This window comes from Eucyclogobius newberryi, unplaced genomic scaffold (assembly GCF_026437365.1).
Source record: "Eucyclogobius newberryi isolate DKJ021-1_F unplaced genomic scaffold, fEucNew1.0.hap1 SCAF_1, whole genome shotgun sequence".
Lineage (NCBI taxonomy): Eukaryota > Metazoa > Chordata > Actinopteri > Gobiiformes > Gobiidae > Eucyclogobius > Eucyclogobius newberryi.
The window spans coordinates 2,772,980-2,795,860 of record NW_027315723.1 but is presented as its reverse complement, the minus strand read 5'-3'; the positions used below and the strand labels follow the sequence as shown (position 1 = coordinate 2,795,860).

Here is a 22,881-nt window from a genome sequence, read left to right as displayed (position 1 = left end):
TGTAATAGAATACTTGTAATAGAGTACTTGTAATGGAGTACTTGAAATAGAGTACTTGTAATAGAGTACTTGTAATAGAGTACTTGTAATAGAGTACTTGTAATAGAATACTTGTAATAGAGTACTTGTAATAGAGTACTTGTAATGGAATACTTGTAATAGAATACTTGTAATAGAGTACTTGTAATAGAGTACTTTTAATAGAGTACTTGTAATGGAGTACTTGTAATAGAGTACTTGTAATGGAGTACTTGTAATAGAGTACTTGTAATAGAGTACTTGTAATGGAGTACTTGTAATAGAGTACTTGTAATAGAATAGTTGTAATAGAGTACTTGTAATAGAGTATTTGTAATAGAATACTTGTAATAGAGTACTTGTAATAGAGTACTTCCAAGAGAAGACAGTGATCCACTGGATCAAAGGCCTTTGATAGATCAACAAAAACAGCAGCACATTCTTCATGATTATCCAATGCAACTGCAATATCATGTATAACTTTGGAAGCAGCTGTGATACTACTATGTAGTAGTACTATGTAGTACTACTATGTAGTAGTACTACTATGTAGTACTATGCCCTGGTCTAAATCCAGACTGTACTTCTTTGCTTCTCCAGGAGTTTTGCTCGGCAGGAAAGTTTTGAGATCGGACGGAAATTATTCAAATCATTTTTAACAAAAGCAGGTTTCCATAGTAACGGGTACTTTCAGTTTGAATTGTGAGATTAAAAACATGAGTTAAACAATTTACTATTAGTGGGTCTGAAAACAAAAGTAACTTAGGTTCAAGGGCGTCGGCTCCAGTGGATCTATGAAAACAACATATTTAATACTTTAAAATCGATCTGACCATCGACCGTGACATTCTCCTTGATCGCCTTGAAGTTGAGTCGATATCAAAGGTATCAAAGGTATCGAAGGTATCGAAGGTATCGAAGGTATCGAAGGTGTCGAAGGTGTCGAAGGTATCGAAGGTGTCGAAGGTATCGAAGGTATCGAAGGTATCGAAGGTATCGAAGGTATCGAAGGTATCGAAGGTGTCGAAGATATCAAAGGTATCGAAGGTATCGAAGGTATCGAAGGTATCGTAGGTATCGAAGGTGTCGAAGGTGTCGAAGGTATCGAAGGTGTCGAAGGTGTCGAAGGTATCGAAGGTATCGAAGGTGTCGAAGGTATCGAAGGTATCGAAGGTGTTGAAGGTGTCGAAGATATCAAAGGTATCGAAGGTATCGAAGGTATCGTAGGTATCGAAGGTGTCGAAGGTGTCGAAGGTATCGAAGGTGTCGAAGGTGTCGAAGGTATCGAAGGTATCGAAGGTGTCGAAGGTATCGAAGGTATCGAAGGTGTTGAAGGTGTCGAAGGTATCGAAGGTATCGAAGGTGTCGAAGGTGTCGAAGGTGTCGAAGGTATCGAAGGTATCGAAGGTGTCGAAGGTATCAAAGGTGTCAAAGGTATCGAAGGTATCGAAGGTATCGAAGGTGTCGAAGGTGTCGAAGGTGTCGAAGGTATCGAAGGTATCGAAGGTATCGAAGGTGTCGAAGGTGTCGAAGGTGTCGAAGGTATCGAAGGTATCGAAGGTGTCGAAGGTATCAAAGGTGTCAAAGGTATCGAAGGTATCGAAGGTATCGAAGGTGTCGAAGGTGTCGAAGGTGTCGAAGGTATCGAAGGTATTGAAGGTACCGAAGGTATACCTTTAAATATAGATACTACGCACTTTCTCACCTCAAATACGGGGTCCCCCAAGGCTCAGTTTTAGGCCCTCAATTATTTTGTATTTATGACTTGAGCAGTTAATCCAGTCGCTCCGCTGACGACGCCCACATTTACAGGCCAATCAGCACAGAGAACAGAACTATCTCTGTTTTAATAAGAACAGAACTCAGAGAATCCTGATTGGACCTGAAGTCACCAGCGAGCCACGTGCTCAGGGACCCGGCTCGTAAGTCATCCTTTATCCATTCCTGTATTATATTTGATTTAAACATCATTTAACTACAAAATTAAATAAAACTGAGGGTTGAATAATACATTTTAAATCCCGTTGCACAGATGACGGTGACGTCATGTCGATGTTTCAGAGGCTGAAGCACGACTCGATCTATGTTTTTATCTTTTCTATTTTCACACAGAGTTTGACTGAGCAGCAAAAAGAACACGCTAAAAATAATTGATGTTAAGTTAAATGAGTCTAAAACAGAATATTAAGCAGTTAAATACTTCAGAATTATGTTTAAATGTGATAGTTTGTGCTCAGATCCTGTGACATTAAGGTCTTTGTTTTCAGACTGGTTTATTTCATTTTCGTGCCCTTTTGTGTATATTCTGTATCTTCTGTATCTTCTGTATCTTCTGTATCTTCTGTATATTCTGTATATTCTGTATATTCTATATATTCTGTATCTTCTGTATCCTCTGTATCTTTTGTATCTTCTGTATATTCTGTATCTTCTGTATCTTCTGTATATATTTTGTATATTCTGTATCTTTTGTATCTTCTGTATATTCTGTATTTTCTGTATATTCTGTATATTCTGTATCTTCTGTATATTCTGTATATTCTGTATATTCTGTATATTGTGTATATTCTGTATCTTCTGTATATATTTTGTATATTCTGTATTTTCTGTATATTCTGTATATTCTGTATTTTCTGTATATTCTGTATCTTCTGTATCTTCTGTATCTTCTGTATCTTCTGTATATTCTGTATATTCTGTATATTCTGTATCTTCTGTATCTTCTGTATCTTTTGTTTCTTCTGTATATTCTGTATATTCTGTATATTCTGTATCTTCTGTATCTTCTGTATCTTCTGTATCTTCTGTATCTTCTGTATCTTCTGTATATATTTTGTATATTCTGTATCTTTTGTATCTTCTGTATATTCTGTATATTCTGTATCTTCTGTATCTTCTGTATATATTTTGTATATTCTGTATTTTCTGTATATTCTGTATATTCTGTATCTTCTGTATCTTCTGTATATTCTGTATATTCTGTTGTTCACGTTCCAGGTCGAAATGACTCACACTTTTCAAATTGAAGTTTTAATCAGACTTTATGTTTTAAAGACAAAGTGACAAAGACGTTACAGCGAGATGATGATGAGGATGAAGACGCTGAAGACGCTGAGGCCACGAGACGAGCAGGAGCTGGACCTGGAGGACCTGGGCCGAGTGAAGATGTACGGGTGCTCCTGAACACACAGTATATGTATATAATACTTTATATATGAGATGTACGGGTGCTCCTGAACACACAGTATACGTATATAATACTTTATATATGAGATGTACGGGTGCTCCTGAACACACAGTATACGTATATAATACTTTATATATGAGATGTACGGGTGCTCCTGAACACACAGTATACGTATATAATACTTTATATATGAGATGTACGGGTGCTCCTGAACACACAGTATTTGTATATAATACTTTATATATGAGATGTACGGGTGCTCCTGAACACACAGTATATGTATATAATACTTTATATATGAGATGTACGGGTGCTCCTGAACACACAGTATATGTATATAATACTTTATATATGAGATGTACGGGTGCTCCTGAACACACAGTATATGTATATAATACTTTATATATGAGATGTACGGGTGCTCCTGAACACATAGTATATGTATATAATACTTTATATATGAGATGTACGGGTGCTCCTGAACACATAGTATATGTATATAATACTTTATATATGAGATGTACGGGTGCTCCTGAACACACAGTATACGTATATAATACTTTATATATGAGATGTACGGGTGCTCCTGAACACACAGTATATGTATATAATACTTTATATATGAGATGTACGGGTGCTCCTGAACACACAGTATTTGTATATAATACTTTATATATGAGATGTACGGGTGCTCCTGAACACATAGTATATGTATATAATACTTTATATATGAGATGTACGGGTGCTCCTGAACACACAGTATTTGTATATAATACTTTATATATGAGATGTACGGGTGCTCCTGAACACACAGTATTTGTATATAATACTTTATATATGAGATGTACGGGTGCTCCTGAACACATAGTATATGTATATAATACTTTATATATGAGATGTACGGGTGCTCCTGAACACACAGTATATGTATATAATACTTTATATATGAGATGTACGGGTGCTCCTGAACACACAGTATATGTATATAATACTTTATATATGAGATGTACGGGTGCTCCTGAACACACAGTATATGTATATAATACTTTATATATGAGATGTACGGGTGCTCCTGAACACACAGTATATGTATATAATACTTTATATATGAGATGTACGGGTGCTCCTGAACACACAGTATTTGTATATAATACTTTATATATGAGATGTACGGGTGCTCCTGAACACATAGTATATGTATATAATACTTTATATATGAGATGTACGGGTGCTCCTGAACACACAGTATTTGTATATAATACTTTATATATGAGATGTACGGGTGCTCCTGAACACACAGTATTTGTATATAATACTTTATATATGAGATGTACGGGTGCTCCTGAACACACAGTATATGTATATAATACTTTATATATGAGATGTACGGGTGCTCCTGAACACACAGTATTTGTATATAATACTTTATATATGAGATATACGGGTGCTCCTGAACACACAGTATATGTATATAATACTTTATATATGAGATGTACGGGTGCTCCTGAACACACAGTATTTGTATATAATACTTTATATATGAGATATACGGGTGCTCCTGAACACACAGTATTTGTATATAATACTTTATATATGAGATATACGGGTGCTCCTGAACACACAGTATATGTTTGTAATACTTTATATATACGAGGCGAAGTACGGGCGAGTGAAAGGTCAAGACTCACAGCAGGAGGACAGACGAGCGCGATGGGGTCAGAGAAACTGTTCACCATCGTCTTCTCTTCGTCCGGCTGAAACTGTGAGGCCAAAAAACACGCACAACGTTAAAGGAGCCGAGCTGAGGGCGCCATCTGCTGGCAGCAGAGGGAATTACACGTGTGAGTGAAAAACATCAGACCACAAACACACGAGTCTGAGATGATTTATGGAGTCGTTTTTTTTGTTTTTGTTTTACTTTGTGTTACTGTTTTACTAAAAAATTAAAAAAAAATTACGGAACAATACAGTTGCAAAAACTGAAACATACAAATGACAACAACAACAACAACAAAACAAAAACAATAAATTAAAAACCAAACAAACAAATTAAGTAACATTGATACATCATATGAAGCCTGCGTGAATTCAGCCTGGAAGACCTAACTCCACCATCTGCATCAAGGCCACCTGCCCCAGCTCAACCAACGCACCCAGTCCGGCCTGTCCGTCTGTGAGAGTTCAGATCCCTTCTTCACCACGGAACTCCTCCAGGTTTCTACTTTTTCCCACATCGCCCCTCGCACATGCTCCCCATCTTCAATCAACGCATCCAGTCCCTCCTCCCCGTGGCACGTGGCACCTCTGCTCCCAGCACACAGCCGGTCCGACATTAACCCTCACTCAGTTGGCTCGGCCGCTTCAGACCGTACTGCGACCCACCACCTCCCCTCCTCCTCCTCTGCATTCCTCTCATCCTCATCATCTCCCTTCTCACCACATCTACCACCACCAGTCTCCAGGCTCCGGGGGGAGACATCTAATACAAATAGATCATGGAGTGCCCATGATCGCAGTGTCATCCGCCGGGGTCTGAGCGCCAAATAACCCACGGAATAAAGCTGCTAAACAGTCCTTTCTTTGTCGTCTCTGTGTCTCCAGGGTGAAATATAAAGATAAAATAAACCGAAAACAACACCAGTAATTCAATGCGTTTTACTAGGCCATATATTTCTTTCTATTTCTTTTTATTTTATTTATTTATGATACCATGTATTACTATTTATTTTTATTATTTATTCGTTTTTTAAATCAATTATTTAGAAATTAATTTTTTACAAACACATTTATTTTTTATATATTTTATATACAATGTTATCCATTGAAATATCTATATTTTCAATCACAATTGTTTGTATTTTATTTTAATTGATGATTTGTGGAGTTAAAAACAGCAGAAGATTCTCAGAGTAACAGATGGAGAAAAGGTCAGTTCTGGAGGAGATTCAGGTCGGAGTGTTTCTGAGGCTCAGAGGGGAGAGGCCTTCATCAACCTGTGAAGCTGAACGTGCTCCAGCCGACTACAAACCACTACAAACCACTACAAACGACCGCAAACGACTACAAACCACTACAAACTGTGCTGCAGTCACACTGAACTGTTCACTTTACGGTTGGAGGGACACAAAGACCTAAGGGACGCTCACCATGTTGTTCCACAGCCCTTTGGCCAGTTCCTCGTGTCCTTTGATGGTGAAGTGGAAGCAGTCGTGAGTGAAGAACGACATGTCGATCTTCCCGTTCTGACAACAGAGGCACAGTTAGCGGTTTGAGCGGTGCAGGCCTGAGCGGTCTGAGCAGTGCAGGTCTGAGCTGTTTGTTTGAGCGGTGCAGGTTTGAGCGGTTCAGGTCTGAGCGGTTCAGGTCCGAGCGGTTCAGGTCTGAGGGGTGCAGGTCTGAGCGGTGCAGGTCTGAGCAGTGCAGGTCTGAGCGGTTTGTTTGAGCGGTGCAGGTTTGAGCGGTTCAGGTCTGAGCGGTTCAGGTCTGAGCGGTTCAGGTCTGAGCGGTTCAGGTCTGAGCAGTCTGAGCAGTACCGGTCTGAGCAGTCTAGGTCTGAGCGATCTAAGTGGTCTGAGCGGTCGAGGTCTGAGTGATCGAAGTGGTCTGAGCGGTTCAAGTCCGAGCAGTCTGAGCGGTCTGAACGGTATAGGTCCGAGCGGTCAGAGCAGTGCAGGTCTGAGCGGTCTGAGCGGTACCGGGAGGCGTGGAGGGTCGGCGCGCTGCAGAAAAGGCTGGAGGACCACGGCAAAGTCCTGCCTGAAGAAGCGGTCGGTGTAGAGCAGGTTCTCCAGGCGCTTCTGGAGAAACATGTCACTCGTCATCATTTAACAGTCGACGAGTCAAACGGCTATTTTTACTGAACATTGAGACTTTTTAAATACATTTTTAAGCAAATAAACGTTGATCACACCAGGGACACTTATACAGGAAGTGACATCACACCAGGGACACTCATACAGGAAGTGACATCACACCAGGGACACTCATACAGGAAGTGACATCACATCAGGGACACTCATACAGGAAGTGGCATCACACCAGGGACTATTATACAGGAAGTGACATCACACCAGGGACACTCATACAGGAAGTGACATCACACCAGGGACACTCATACAGGAAGTGACATCACACCAGGGACACTAGTACAGTAAGTGACATCACACCAGGGAAACTCATACAGGAAGTGACATCACACCAGGGACACTAGTACAGGAAGTGACATCACACCAGGGACACTAGTACAGGAAGTGACATCACACCAGGGACACTCATACAGGAAGTGACATCACATCAGGGACACTCATACAGGAAGTGGCATCACACCAGGGACTATTATACAGGAAGTGACATCACACCAGGGACACTCATACAGGAAGTGACATCACACCAGGGACACTTATACAGGAAGTGACATCACACCAGGGACACTCATACAGGAAGTGACATCACACCAGGGACACTCATACAGGAAGTGACATCACATCAGGGACACTCATACAGGAAGTGGCATCACACCAGGGACTATTATACAGGAAGTGACATCACACCAGGGACACTCATACAGGAAGTGACATCACACCAGGGACACTCATACAGGAAGTGACATCACACCAGGGACACTAGTACAGTAAGTGACATCACACCAGGGAAACTCATACAGGAAGTGACATCACACCAGGGACACTAGTACAGGAAGTGACATCACACCAGGGCCACTCATACAGGAAGTGACGTCACACCAGGGCCACTCATACAGGAAGTGACATCACACCAGGGACACTAGTACAGGAAGTGACATCACACCAGGGACACTCATACAGGAAGTGACATCACACCAGGGACACTAGTACAGGAAGTGACATCACACCAGGGACACTAGTACAGGAAGTGACATCACACCAGGGACACTCGTACAGGAAGTGACATCACATCAGGGACACTCATACAGGAAGTGACATCACACCAGGGACACTAGTACAGGAAGTGACATCACATCAGGGACACTCATACAGGAAGTGACATCACACCAGGGACACTAGTACAGGAAGTGACATCACACCTGGGACACTTATACAGGAAGTGACATCACACCAGGGCCACTCATACAGGAAGTGACATCACACCAGGGACACTCATACAGGAAGTGACATCACACCAGGGACACTCATACAGGAAGTGACATCACACCAGGGACACTCATACAGGAAGTGACATCACACCAGGGACACTCATACAGGAAGTGACATCACACCAGGGACACTCATACAGGAAGTGACATCACACCAGGGATACTCATACAGGAAGTGACATCACATCAGGGACACTCATACAGGAAGTGACATCACACCAGGGACACTAGTACAGGAAGTGACATCACACCTGGGACACTTATACAGGAAGTGACATCACACCAGGGACACTAGTACAGGAAGTGACATCACACCAGGCACACTTTTACAGGAAGTGACATCACACCAGGGACACTCATACAGGAAGTGACATCACACCAGGGACACTTATACAGGAAGTGACATCACACCTGGGACACTTATACAGGAAGTGACATCACACCAGGGACACTCATTCAGGAAGTGACATCACACCAGGGACACTTATACAGGAAGTGACATCACACCAGGGACACTCATACAGGAAGTGACATCACACCAGGGACACTCATACAGGAAGTGACATCACACCAGGGACACTCATTCAGGAAGTGACATCACACCAGGGACACTCATACAGGAAGTCACATCACACCAGGGACACTCATACAGGAAGTGACATCACACCAGGGACACTCATACAGGAAGTGACATCACACCAGGGACACTCATACAGGAAGTGACATCACACCAGGGACACTCATTCCACTCAAAGTTTATGCATAATTGACACTAAATAAACTACTTTTGTGACTCTTTAAACATGAATTAAACAAAATAAAGTCGCTCTCATATATTTTTATTTGTCCAAAAAAAAGGTGAAATCAGATGAGTTTTGGCCCAGTGTAATAAACTGGGTAATTTCCTAGTGTGATGTCATCAATTACAAACAGGAAGTGAAATCATAAACTTTTAGAGGGCAGTGACTCTCCAGATCCACGTGACTACAGCCTTTAGACGGACTCATGGTCACACACTCCAGACGCAGATGAACACGTCTGACCTGAAACTGGCGGTTGACCTCCAGCAGCTCCTTCAGCTGAGCCGAGCCCGACGCCGGCTCGATCAGGCACGAGCAGAACGACCTGCGGTTACACAGCGTTACACAGCGTTACACAGCGTTACACACAAACACAGCGTTACACAGCGTTACACAGTGTTACACAGCGTTACACACAAACACCACAATAACGCCCGCCACAGCGTTACACACGTTACACAGCGTTACACAGCGTTACACACGTTACACAGCGTTACACACGTTACACAGCGTTACACAGCGTTACACACGTTACACAGCGTTACACACGTTACACAGCGTTACACACAAACACAGCGTTACACACGTTACACAGCGTTACACACGTTACACAGCGTTACACAGCGTTACACACAAACACAGCGTTACACACGTTACACAGCGTTACACACGTTACACAGCGTTACACACAAACACAGCGTTACACACGTTACACAGCGTTACACACGTTACACAGCGTTACACACAAACACAGGTGTCATTGTTATCTGGACCTCTGCAGCAGGCAGCCGGGCGTGGGCTTCTGCACCTCCCTCAGGCTCCTCATGGGCAGGATCTGGACCACGTTCACGATCAGACGAGGAACCTGCAGCAGCACAGGGTCCGTGGAAAAAGATTTACCTTCATTTTTTTACCAACTATTCACTTTTTCAAAAATGTCCCAAACCTCGTTCATGAGCATTTCCAGAGAGAGCGTCATGTAGTGGATGAAGTTGTCCACAGAGAACAAGGCCTGAGGAAAAGGTCAAGCACATGTGACGACCTGGTGTTACCATGGTAACCCCTGGTCAAACTCTCGCCACATCAAACACTGAAGGGTAAATCTGAATCTGAATTTAAATCTGAATCTAAATGGAGCTTTAGAGTTTTTCTGACTTTGTCTTTGCAGTAGTCGCACACGTCGTTCATTCCCATCAGAATCGTCAGCAGTTTCCAGTCCTCCTCAAAGTTCAGACCCTGAAACAAAATGTGGTTTTGTTTTCAAATCTGTTACAATCTGTTACAATGTGTTACAATAAGATAAATGTGTTACAATGTGTTACAATGTGTTGAAATGTGTTAAAATATGATAAATGTGTAACAATGCATTAGGCCTTAGTTATTTTATTACTTGGTTTACGGATCCGCCGCACTAAGATTACTGATTTCTACAATATAAATAAAATTGATTATTATAAAAAATATATATAAAGTACCGCCGACAACATAAAATAGCGTTAAATTGAATGTAAAAAGTGGTATTAAGTCAAAAGATAAGAGCGCGTGAAGCAATTTCTCGCCAAACTCCCGCGGAAGTCTGACGGGGCTGCTCCGAGCTGCTCCGAGCTGCTCTGTCCCTGCACGCGGTCCCGGTGAGAGCGCGCGCGGTCCCGGGGAGAGCGCGCGCGGTCCCGGGGAGAGCGCGCGCGGTCCCGGGGAGAACGCGCGCGGTCCCGGGGAGAACGCGCGCGGTCCCGGGGAGAACGCGCGCGGTCCCGGGGAGAACGCGCGCGCCCGTCTGCCAGCTGCGGCGCCAAATCATTTTAAACCCGTTTACCACATTTTCTTCAGCGCGTTTGGCCGTGACTAAAGGGTGCACACTCAAGCGTCAGTTCTGTCTGTCTAAAACACGCTAAATCTACTGTTACTGATCTTTATATTATTGACCATTACACGCGCCTGCGCCTGTGCAATATATTTACTCAAAAAATCCGTAAACCAAGTAATAAAATAACTGCGGCCTTACTATGTGTTAAAATGTATTAAAATGTGATCAAATGTGGTAAAATGAGACATTTGAACAGTATCAAAAAGGTAAACCTGTTAAAACCGGTCGAGGGATTGAATTCAAATGACAACAATAGTTTTTCCTTCTGAGGGTTTTTAAAGGAGCACTGTGTAACTTTTCTGGTGCAGCGACTCCTGTTGATGTTGTTCGAGAAGAGGCGGGACTTTCAGCAGCGTTTCAGCCAATCACAGCAAGTTCAATTAAAAAAAAACAATGTTGGATTTGCTCGTCTCCCTGTGATGTCATCGCTTGAAATGCTCCACGTTATGGCTTTAAACCGGTCAGAGCTCTCACCAGGAAAGTTACATTGTGCACCTTTAATGCACAAATATAATTTAATAAAACTACTATTCTTAAATAAATGTATGAGATATTATTGAGTAACTAAACCTCATGTCCTCTGAGCGTGTCGATCAGGTTCCTGGTCTGTCCCGGGAGGTTACTGCAAAAAGGTCAAAGGTCATGGACTGTGTGGCAGAATGAGTGTTTGAAGGTGAGGTGTGTTTAAAGGTGAGGCGTGTTTAAAGGTGAAGTGTGGTTAAAGGTGAGGCGTGTTTAAAGGTGAGGTGTGTTTAAAGGTGAGGCGTGTTTAAAGGTGAGGTGTGTTTAAAGGTGAGGTGTGTTTAAAGGTGAGGCGTGTTTAAAGGTGAGGCGTGTTTAAAGGTGAGGTGTGTTTAAAGGTGAAGCTTGTTTAAAGGTGAGGCGTGTTTAAAGGTGAAGTGTGTTTAAAGGCGAGGCGTGTTTAAAGGTGAGGCGTGTTTAAAGGTGAGGCGTGTTTAAAGGCGAGGCGTGTTTAAAGGTGAGGCGTGTTTAAAGGTGAGGCGTGTTTAAAGGTGAGGTGTGTTTAAAGGTGAAGTGTGTTTAAAGGTGAGGTGTGTTTAAAGGTGAAGTGTGTTTAAAGGTGAGGCGTGTTTAAAGGTGAGGCGTGTTTAAAGGTGAGGCGTGTTTAAAGGTGAGGCGTGTTTAAAGGTGAAGTGTGTTTAAAGGCGAGGCGTGTTTAAAGGCGAGGCGTGTTTAAAGGTGAGGCGTGTTTAAAGGTGAGGCGTGTTTAAAGGTGAAGTGTGTTTAAAGGTGAGGTGTGTTTAAAGGTGTGTTTAAAGGTGAGGTGTGTTTAAAGGTGTGTTTAAAGGTGAAGTGTGTTTAAAGGTGAGGTGTGTTTAAAGGTGAGGCGTGTTTAAAGGTGAGGCGTGTTTAAAGGTGAGGCGTGTTTAAAGGTGAAGTGTGTTTAAAGGTGAGGCGTGTTTAAAGGTGAGGCGTGTTTAAAGGTGAAGTGTGTTTAAAGGTGAGGCGTGTTTAAAGGTGAAGTGTGTTTAAAGGTGAAGCTTGTTTAAAGGTGAGGTGTGTTTAAAGGTGAGGTGTGTTTAAAGGTGAGGCGTGTTTAAAGGTGAAGTGTGTTTAAAGGTGAAGTGTGTTTAAAGGTGAAGCTTGTTTAAAGGTGAGGCGTGTTTAAAGGTGAAGTGTGTTTAAAGGTGAGGTGTGTTTAAAGGTGAAGTGTGGTTAAAGGTGAGGCGTGTTTAAAGGTGAGGCCGGTTTAAAGGTGAGGTGTGTTTAAAGGTGAGGTGTGTTTAAAGGTGAAGTGTGGTTAAAGGTGAGGCGTGTTTAAAGGTGAGGCGGGTTTAAAGGTGAGGTGTGTTTAAAGGTGAAGTGTGTTTAAAGGTGAAGTGTGTTTAAAGGTGAGGTGTGTTTAAAGGTGAAGTGTGGTTAAAGGTGAGGTGTGTTTAAAGGTGAAGTGTAGTTAAAGGTGAGGCGTGTTTAAAGGTGAGGCGTGTTTAAAGGTGAAGTGTGTTTAAAGGCGAGGCGTATTTAAAGGTGAAGTGTGTTTAAAGGTGAGGCGTGTTTAAAGGTGAGGCGTGTTTAAAGGTGAGGTGTGTTTAAAGGTGAAGTGTGGTTAAAGGTGAGGCGTGTTTAAAGGTGAGGCGTGTTTAAAGGTGAGGTGTGTTTAAAGGTGAAGTGTGGTTAAAGGTGAGGCGTGTTTAAAGGTGAGGCGTGTTTAAAGGTGAGGCGTGTTTAAAGGTGAAGTGTGTTTAAAGGTGAAGTGTGTTTAAAGGCGAGGCGTGTTTAAAGGTGAGGTGTGTTTAAAGGCGAGGCGTGTTTAAAGGTGAGGCGTGTTTAAAGGCGAGGCGTGTTTAAAGGTGAAGTGTGTTTAAAGGCGAGGCGTGTTTAAAGGTGAGGCGTGTTTAAAGGCGAGGCGTGTTTAAAGGTGACATACAAAGTGTTGTGTCCAGTCACTGCCAGGTTGAAGCCGGTGTCGCTGATGTGCGCCTGCATCCCGTGAACTGTCTTCCCCGGAGCCGGCCCCAGAACGCCCGGGTTAAACAGCCGGATGATGTCTGAGAGAGAAAAGAGAGGGATGAGAGAGAGAGAGAGAGAGAGAGAGAGAGAGAGAGAACAAGCCCGGGGTCAACACTCTGATGATGAGTTAAAGGAAAGAGAGTAAACACTAGAGGTTGAACTTACTCGCCAGAGTAATGACATGTTCAAACGAGCCGTAGCCTCCGATGCTGCGGAAAGAAAAGAATCCGGTTTAGCAGCCGTTACCACTGAGCCACGCCCCGCTACAGCACCATTTACACATGTGCTGCAGCCGTACCACTGAGCCACGCCCCGCTACAGCACCATTTACACATGTGCTGCAGCCGTACCACTGAGCCACGCCCCGCCACAGCACCATTTACACATGTGCTGCAGCCGTACCACTGAGCCACGCCCCGTCACAGCACCATTTACACATGTGCTGCAGCCGTACCACTGAGCCAGGTCCCGTCACAGCACCATTTACACATGTGCTGCAGCCGTACCACTGAGCCACGCCCCGCCACAGCACCATTTACACATGTGCTGCAGCCGTACCACTGAGCCACGCCCCGTCACAGCAGCATTTACACATGTGCTGCAGCCGTACCACTGAGCCACGCCCCGCCACAGCAGCATTTACACATGTGCTGCAGCCGTACCACTGAGCCACGCCCCGCCACAGCAGCATTTACACATGTGCTGCAGCCGTACCACTGAGCCACGCCCCGCCACAGCAGCATTTACACATGTGCTGCAGCCGTACCACTGAGCCACGCCCCGCCACAGCAGCATTTACACATGTGCTGCAGCCGTACCACTGAGCCACGCCCGCCACAGCAGCGTTTACCTCCAGGACACGTGTCGATACTCGATGGGAATGCCCAGGACGTTGGAGGCGTTGGCTCCTATGGCCGTCTGAAACACAGTAACCATGACGATAAAATACTGCGTGATTTATAGTAAATCCTCATTTTAGAAATATTGGATGTGAAGTGTTCTCACGGTCAGAGAGTCGCCCAAAGCAGCGATGATCTTAATGTCAGCAGCTTTCACCAACTCAACTACGAAACAAATCACATCAATCATGATCCACAATGACACTTCATTTCAACTTTGGACGATATTGTTTCTTATTTATTCATATTATTATTATGAGGCTGCCCCACATGTTTGAACCCGACCCAACATTTCCCAAGTGGGTCGGTCGTTTTTTTTACTTTGAAGGCAAAAAAAAGATCCAAATCGTCGCCATTTTTTGACTCGGAGTGACGGCCAGGGGTCAGGCTTCTACAGTCCAGGGGTCAGGCTTCTACAGTCCAGGGGTCAGGCTTCTACAGTCCAGGGGTCAGGTTTCTACAGTCCAGCGGTCAGGTTTCTACAGTCCAGGGGTCAGGCTTCAACAGTCCAGGGGTCGGGCTTCTACAGTCCAGGGGTCAGGCTTCTACAGTCCAGGGGTCAGGCTTCTACAGTCCAGGGGTCAGGTTTCTACAGTCCAGGGGTCAAGCTTCAACAGTCCAGGGGTCAGGCTTCAACAGTCCAGGGGTCAAGCTTCAACAGTCCAGGGGTCAGGCTTCTACAGTCCAGGGGTCAGGTTTCTACAGTCCAGGGGTCAGGCTTCAACAGTCCAGGGGTCAGGCTTCAACAGTCCAGGGGTCAGGCTTCAACAGTCCAGGGGTCAGGCTTCAGCAGTCCAGGGGTCAGAGGCTTCAACAGTCCAGGGGTCAAGCTTCAACAGTCCAGGGGTCAGGCTTCAACGGTCAATGACGGAAAACGTCTCGATCAGCCCGATCAGGAGACCAAATCTCCCGATTTAAAGATATTTCAATCGACCTTTTGTACGCCGCTATCCTTTATTTTGGGAGTGAAGGTGAGCGGGGGGAACATGCGGGGGACACGGGCACCGCCATGTTTGTTGTGATGACGCTGCTGGGCGTGTTTCAATCCCAGAATGCAAAGCTCAGGTCAAATGTAATATGAAGCGACACCATGATGCAGAACGATATGAGCGGTGGCCAGGCCAGTGGCACCGACACACAGAAGGTAGCACTGTGTAATACAGAAACATGCGGGGACTGAAAATGTTGACGGACATGCGTCGTGCGATGCGTTATTCGTCCTTTGGGATGAAAGATAAGTTTATCAGCGCTATAAGATAGAACTTCACGGCGGTCGGTGAGTCGGCGAAATATTAGAAAAATAAAACAATTTGGCGTAATTTTGACAAAATGCAGATTCTTTTTTCAGTCGGCTAGTTTTAAACTGGGTCGGTCGGGTTACGGCAAACAGACATATTATTTTTCTCAGTCTCACTATTATTATTTTATTTATTTATTATTTAATTTATTAGGCCCGAGCGCCACAAGCGTAAAGCGCTCGCCCACTTCCAACACTCACTAACACTCCTCCTCATGCACGCCCCCTGCATACTCTTTAGTAATAGGAAAATGGAACATTACCGTCGTAAACGGGCGAAGCCGGTGCAAAAGTGCACACGGAGTGCGCTTTACACGGGGATGACGACCTCGATGTAAAGCGCTCGTTTGCGCTAGCTCACAAATACGTTCCCCATCTCTGCACGTTCCATGCATTTAAACATGTAATGCAAAAATTGAACATTATTACTGTTTAGAGGGCCAATAACACAAAGTGGGCGGAGCCCACTCCAAATGAAATTTGGTGAAAATGGTGTTGAGGAGTGGGACATCAAAAGTTATTCAAATTACATTGATATTTGTCACGGTCTCTAAAGCATAGAACTTCAGAAATTTCCCAAATTTTAAATTTGCTGCTGTTTGCGCAGATAAAGTCTGAATTGTGTCAAATATGAATCAGTTGTTAAACCCTTTGCCCAAAACCTACTTGAAGTGAAGCCAATCATTTTTGGCGCGATAGCGCCCCCTTCAGAGTGAAATAAAATTTTACATGGAGGGTAAAATATTATTTACTTTTTTGAAATTTTACGAAATTTGGTACAAAATTCCATTTTGTCATCCCGGTCAAAAAGGTCAATGAGACCCATGTCATATTTGTTGTAGCGATGACAGAAATCTCCCATGTTATTCCAGTGTGAACATGCTAACACTTAGCATGTTCACATTTTAGAGATTGCCCAATTGTCCTAATATTCGGTGGGACTCGTCTTCAGGATTGGGCCATTAAAAGTGATCCACATTTTCATCCTAAGAGCCACGGACTTTCCGCAAACTTTTCCGAGACAGCCGAGAGAGCGGCTGCCGCGACAGCGTCACAGATTCAGCAGGAAGTGTAATAAAAAGAAAATGTTCTATATTTGGGTCCTGGTCCCGGCCCCGCTGGCCCACAAAGACCCGGCCCCTGGCCCCGGCCCCTGGTCCTGACCTGAGCTCGGGACAGAGGGCGACGGGCTCATGTCCGGACACTCAAACGCTGCATGTTTGAAACTGACGGGACGAGTTTTCTCCGGAAACTCCTAGAAAGAAACAAAAGAAACAGAAAAAATGAGACAGATCAGGACAAGATTTCTTCTTTAACGACATTTTCAGAAGAAATCGAAGAAGAACAAACTAAACATTAGAATTAAAAACGCAGGAAGCAACGATGAGTATTTTTAGATTACAGCGCCCTCTGCTGAGAAGAGCAGGAGGCCACTCCCCTCAGGCAGGAGGCCACCCCCCTCAGGCAGGAGGCCACTCCCCTTAGGCAGGAGGCCACTCTCCTCAGGCAGGAGACCACTCCCCTCAGGCAGGAGGCCACTCCCCTCAGGCAGGAGACCACTCCCCTCAGGCAGGAGGCCACTCCCCTTAGGCAGGAGGCCACTCTCCTCAGGCAGGAGGCCACTCCCCTCAGGCAGGAGACCACTCTCCTCAGGCAGGAGGCCACTCCCCTCAGGCAGGAGGCCACTCCCCTCAGGCAGGAGGCCACTCCCCTCAGGCAGGAGGCCACTCAGAGCGTTCGTCATGTTTCTTCTCATAATAATCGTTAAAAACACTTGTGACCTTTGATCCCGCTGTATTTACTATAAAACTATATCATGTTTTTCTCACTTTCACTATTTTGTTCCAAATGAGATCAATATTTGAACTCGTTTCAGGTTTGTTTGTTCTGCACATGCTTCAGATGCCTCCGGACCACGTGACGCTGCCCACAAAACACACGCTGGGCCCTTTATCTAATCTACTGGCCCACACATACTCGCTCTGACGCTGGGCCACACAAGCTCGTTCTGATACTGGCCCACACATACTCGCTCTGACACTGGGCCACACAGACTCGTTCTGACGCTGGCCCACACAGACTCGCTCTGACGCTGGGCCACACAGACTCGTTCTGATACTGGCCCACACAGACTCGCTCTGATACTGGCCCACACAGACTCGCTCTGATACTGGCCCACACAGACTCGTTCTGACGCTGGCCCACACAGACTCGCTCTGACGCTGGCCCACACAGACTCGTTCTGACCCTGGCCCACAAAGACTCGCTCTGACGCTGGGCCACACAGACTCGTTCTGATACTGGCCCACACAGACTCGTTCTGATACTGGCCCACACAGACTCGTTCTGACCCTGGCCCACACAGACTCGCTCTGATACTGGCCCACACAGACTCGTTCTGACGCTGGCCCACACAGACTCGCTCTGACGCTGGCCCACACAGACTCGTTCTGACCCTGGCCTACAAAGACTCGCTCTGACGCTGGGCCACACAGACTCGTTCTGATACTGGCCCACACAGACTCGTTCTGATACTGGCCCACACAGACTCGTTCTGACCCTGGCCCACACAGACTCGCTCTGATACTGGCCCACACAGACTCGCTCTGATACTGGCCCACACAGACTCGTTCTGATACTGGCCCACACAGACTCGTTCTGACCCTGGCCCACAAAGACTCGCTCTGACGCTGGGCCACACAGACTCGTTCTGATACTGGCCCACACAGACTCGTTCTGATACTGGCCCACACAGACTCGTTCTGACCCTGGCCCACACAGACTCGCTCTGATACTGGCCCACACAGACTCGCTCTGATACTGGCCCACACAGACTCGTTCTGATACTGGCCCACACAGACTCGTTCTGACCCTGGCCCACAAAGACTCGCTCTGACGCTGGGCCACACAGACTCGTTCTGATACTGGCCCACACAGACTCGTTCTGATACTGGCCCACACAGACTCGTTCTGACCCTGGCCCACACAGACTCGCTCTGATACTGGCCCACACAGACTCGCTCTGATACTGGCCCACACAGACTCGTTCTGATACTGGCCCACACAGACTCGTTCTGACCCTGGCCCACACAGAGTCGTTCTGATACTGGCCCACACAGGCTCGTTCTGACGCTGGCCCACAAAGACTCGCTCTGACACTGGCCCACACAGACTCGCTCTGATACTGGCCCACACAGGCTCGTTCTGACGCTGGCCCACACAGACTCGTTCTGATACTGGCCCACACAGACTCGCTCTGACGCTGGCCCATGTAACGCTGAAGAACACAACATTTTCTTCTCAAAAATTCACACATTCTAGACGGAACCTGCGCTGGAACAGGCAGAACATGCAAACCCGAACGGCCCAGGTCCCAAAACACGTTCTTTTTGATTTGTGTGTGTGTGTTGTATACGTGTGTGTGTGTGTTGTATACATGTGTGTGTGTGTTGTATACGTGTGTGTGTGTTGTATACGTGTGTGTTGTATACGTGTGTGTGTGTGTTGTATACGTGTGTGTGTTGTATACGTGTGTGTGTGTTGTATACGTGTGTGTGTGTTGTATACGTGTGTGTGTGTGTGTGTGTGTGTGTGTTGTATACGTGTGTGTGTTGTATACGTGTGTGTGTGTTGTATACGTGTGTGTGTGTGTGTGTGTTGTATAAGAGTGTGTGTGTTGTATACGTGTGTGTGTGTGTGTTGTATACGCGTGTGTGTGTTGTATACGTGTGTGTGTGTGTTGTATACGTGTGTGTGTGTTGTATACGTGTGTGTGTGTGTGTGTGTTGTATACGTGTGTGTGTGTGTGTTGTATACGTGTGTGTGTGTTGTATACGTGTGTGTGTGTGTGTTGTATATGTGTGTTTGTGTGTGTTGTATACGTGTGTGTGTGTTGTATACGTGTGTGTGTGTGTGTGTGTGTTGTATACGTGTGTGTCTGTTGTATACGTGTGTGTGTGTGTGTTGTATACGTGTGTGTTGTATACGTGTGTGTGTGTTGTATACGTGTGTGTGTGTGTTGTATACGTGTGTGTGTGTTGTATACGTGTGTGTGTGTGTTGTATACGTGTGTGTGTGTGTGTTGTATACGTGTGTGTGTGTGTTGTATACGTGTGTGTGTGTTGTATACGTGTGTGTGTGTTGTATACGTGTGTGTGTGTGTGTGTGTTGTATACGTGTGTGTGTGTTGTATACGTGTGTGTGTGTGTGTTGTATACGTGTGTGTGTGTTGTATACGTGTGTGTGTGTGTGTTGTATACGTGTGTGTGTGTGTGTGTGTGTTGTATACGTGTGTGTGTGTGTTGTATACGTGTGTGTGTGTTGTATACGTGTGTGTGTGTGTGTGTTGTATACGTGTGTGTGTGTTGTATACGTGTGTGTGTGTGTTGTATACGTGTGTGTGTGTGTTGTATACGTGTGTGTGTGTTGTATACGTGTGTGTGTGTGTTGTATACGTGTGTGTGTTGTATACGTGTGTGTGTGTGTTGTATACGTGTGTGTGTGTGTTGTATACGTGTGTGTGTGTGTTGTATACGTGTGTGTGTGTTGTATACGTGTGTGTGTGTGTGTGTGTGTGTTGTATACGTGTGTGTGTTGTATACGTGTGTGTGTGTTGTATACGTGTGTGTGTGTGTGTGTGTTGTATACAAGTGTGTGTGTTGTATACGTGTGTGTGTGTGTGTGTGTGTGTTGTATACGCGTGTGTGTGTTGTATACGTGTGTGTGTGTGTTGTATACGTGTGTGTGTGTTGTATACGTGTGTGTGTGTGTGTTGTATACGTGTGTGTGTGTGTGTGTGTTGTATACGTGTGTGTGTGTGTGTTGTATACGTGTGTGTGTGTTGTATACGTGTGTGTGTGTGTGTGTGTGTTGTATATGTGTGTTTGTGTGTGTTGTATACGTGTGTGTGTGTGTGTTGTATACGTGTGTGTGTGTGTGTGTTGTATACGTGTGTGTCTGTTGTATACGTGTGTGTGTGTGTGTGTTGTATACGTGTGTGTGTGTGTGTGTTGTATACGTGTGTGTCTGTTGTATACGTGTGTGTGTGTGTGTGTGTGTTGTATACGTGTGTGTGTGTGTGTTGTATACGTGTGTGTTGTATACGTGTGTGTGTGTTGTATACGTGTGTGTGTGTGTGTTGTATACGTGTGTGTGTGTTGTATACGTGTGTGTGTGTTGTATACGTGTGTGTGTGTGTGTTGTATACGTGTGTGTGTGTGTGTTGTATGCGTGTGTGTGTGTTGTATACGTGTGTGTGTGTTGTATACGTGTGTGTGTGTGTGTTGTATACGTGTGTGTGTGTGTTGTATACGTGTGTGTGTGTTGTATACGTGTGTGTGTGTTGTATACGTGTGTGTGTGTGTGTTGTATACGTGTGTGTGTGTGTTGTATACGTGTGTGTGTGTGTTGTATACGTGTGTGTGTGTTGTATACGTGTGTGTTGTATACGTGTGTGTGTGTGTTGTATACGTGTGTGTGTTGTATACGTGTGTGTGTGTGTGTGTTGTATACGTGTGTGTGTGTGTGTTGTATACGTGTGTGTGTGTGTGTTGTATACAAGTGTGTGTGTTGTATACGTGTGTGTGTGTGTGTGTGTTGTATACGTGTGTGTGTGTTGTATACGTGTGTGTGTGTTGTATACGTGTGTGTGTGTTGTATACGTGTGTGTGTGTGTGTGTGTGTGTGTGTGTTGTATACGTGTGTGTGTGTGTTGTATACGTGTGTGTGTTGTATACGTGTGTGTGTGTTGTATACGTGTGTGTGTGTGTGTTGTATATGTGTGTTTGTGTGTGTTGTATACGTGTGTGTGTGTGTGTGTGTTGTATACGTGTGTGTGTGTGTTGTATACGTGTGTGTGTGTTGTATACGTGTGTGTGTGTGTGTGTTGTATACGTGTGTGTGTGTGTTGTATACGTGTGTGTGTGTGTGTTGTATACGTGTGTGTGTGTTGTATACGTGTGTGTGTGTGTGTGTGTTGTATATGTGTGTGTGTGTTGTATACGTGTGTGTGTATGTTTTATACGTGTATGTGTGTGTGTGTGTGTTGTATATGTGTGTGTGTCTGTGTGTTTGTTAGTTATGTGTGTGTGTTATGTGTGTGTATGTTATGTGTGTATGTCTGTGTGTGTATGTGTGTGTGTGTTATGTGTGTGTTTTGTGTGTGTGATATGTGTGTGTGTGTGTGATATGTGTGTGTGTGTGTGTGTGTTATGTGTGTGTGTGTTATGTGTGTGTGTATGTGTGTGTGTTATGTGTGTGTGTGTGTGTGTGTGTGTGTGTTATGTGTGTGTGATATGTGTGTGTGTGTGTGTGTGTGTGTGTGTGTGTGGTGTGTGTGTTGTATATGTGTGTGTGTGTCTGTTTGCGCGTGTTTGTTATGTGTGTGTTATGTGTGTGTGTGTGTGTGTGTTATGTGTGTGTATATGTGAGTGTGTGTGTGTGTGGTGTGTGTGTTGTATATGTGCGTGTGTGTCTGTTTGCGCGTGTTTGTTATGTGTGTGTGTGTTGTATACATGTAGGTGTGTGTATACATGTGTCTGTGTGTGTGTGTGTGTGTGTTGTGTGTAGCGCTGCACCTTGTTGAGTGCTTCTTTGCTGTATTGTTGTATTCCTTCTTCATATTCCCAGCACCAGTCGCTGCCTGAAACATCAAACGTAATATTCTTAAATTCTATTATTATTAACGCCCAAACTATAAAACTATAACACTTACAAAGAACATCTACATTTGATTTCTCTAGTTTTACTTCATCAAACATCAATAAAGAACGACATATTGAAATAATAAATATTCATTAAGTCATCGTGAACATGACTTTCCTGTTTCTACACCTTTCAGCTGTTCAGTGGAATGTACTGTTTACATTCAGAATAACAACGTATATTTATGCAGTTTCCGCACGTTTACATGTAATTACTTATATCACCGCAACTAAATTATTTATTTAAATTTTGCATTAAATTGAGGATAAATGATAGTGTTTAAAACTGTCAAATGTGTCATAATCGAGGTCTTTTTGTGAACATAACAGGCCTGAAAAAGTCTATTATATAAATGTAAAATAGATCTAAACTAGTCCAAACTACTCAACTAACCAGGTTAATTATCCAAAACTAAGTCATGTCAAGGTTACAACTCATTCTTGAACAGGACATTCAAAATAAATAGATAAAACATACATTTTAATACAGACTAAACTCACACCACTCA

General features: G+C 44.4%; 1 protein-coding gene across 1 annotated transcript; it reads right to left on the bottom strand.

Annotated features, from left to right (window-relative positions):
- Positions 1 to 786: 786 nt before the first annotated feature.
- On the bottom strand, positions 787 to 22,811 carry LOC140363162 (uncharacterized). Its single transcript, XM_072449539.1, has 18 exons — positions 22,805 to 22,811; positions 22,247 to 22,311; positions 16,836 to 16,926; positions 14,481 to 14,539; positions 14,326 to 14,393; positions 13,641 to 13,684; positions 13,393 to 13,513; positions 11,574 to 11,625; positions 10,292 to 10,372; positions 10,083 to 10,148; positions 9,910 to 10,001; positions 9,380 to 9,461; positions 6,901 to 7,002; positions 6,352 to 6,447; positions 4,894 to 4,965; positions 3,094 to 3,197; positions 852 to 1,692; positions 787 to 810 (listed from the first exon to the last, which is right to left on the bottom strand). Exons 1-18 carry the CDS (start codon positions 22,809 to 22,811, stop codon positions 787 to 789), a joined length of 2,067 nt encoding a protein of 688 aa, XP_072305640.1.
- Between the last annotated feature and the right edge of the window lie 70 nt (positions 22,812 to 22,881).

Excerpts from the sequence above, each read along its gene's own strand:
- LOC140363162 (XM_072449539.1), bottom strand. Across the intron at positions 14,394-14,480 it reads CTTTGGGCGACTCTCTGACC|ACGGCCATAGGAGCCAACGC; the intron begins GTGAGAACACTT and ends ACTGTGTTTCAG. Across the intron at positions 13,685-14,325 it reads TATCGACACGTGTCCTGGAG|CATCGGAGGCTACGGCTCGT; the intron begins GTAAACGCTGCT and ends TTCTTTCCGCAG.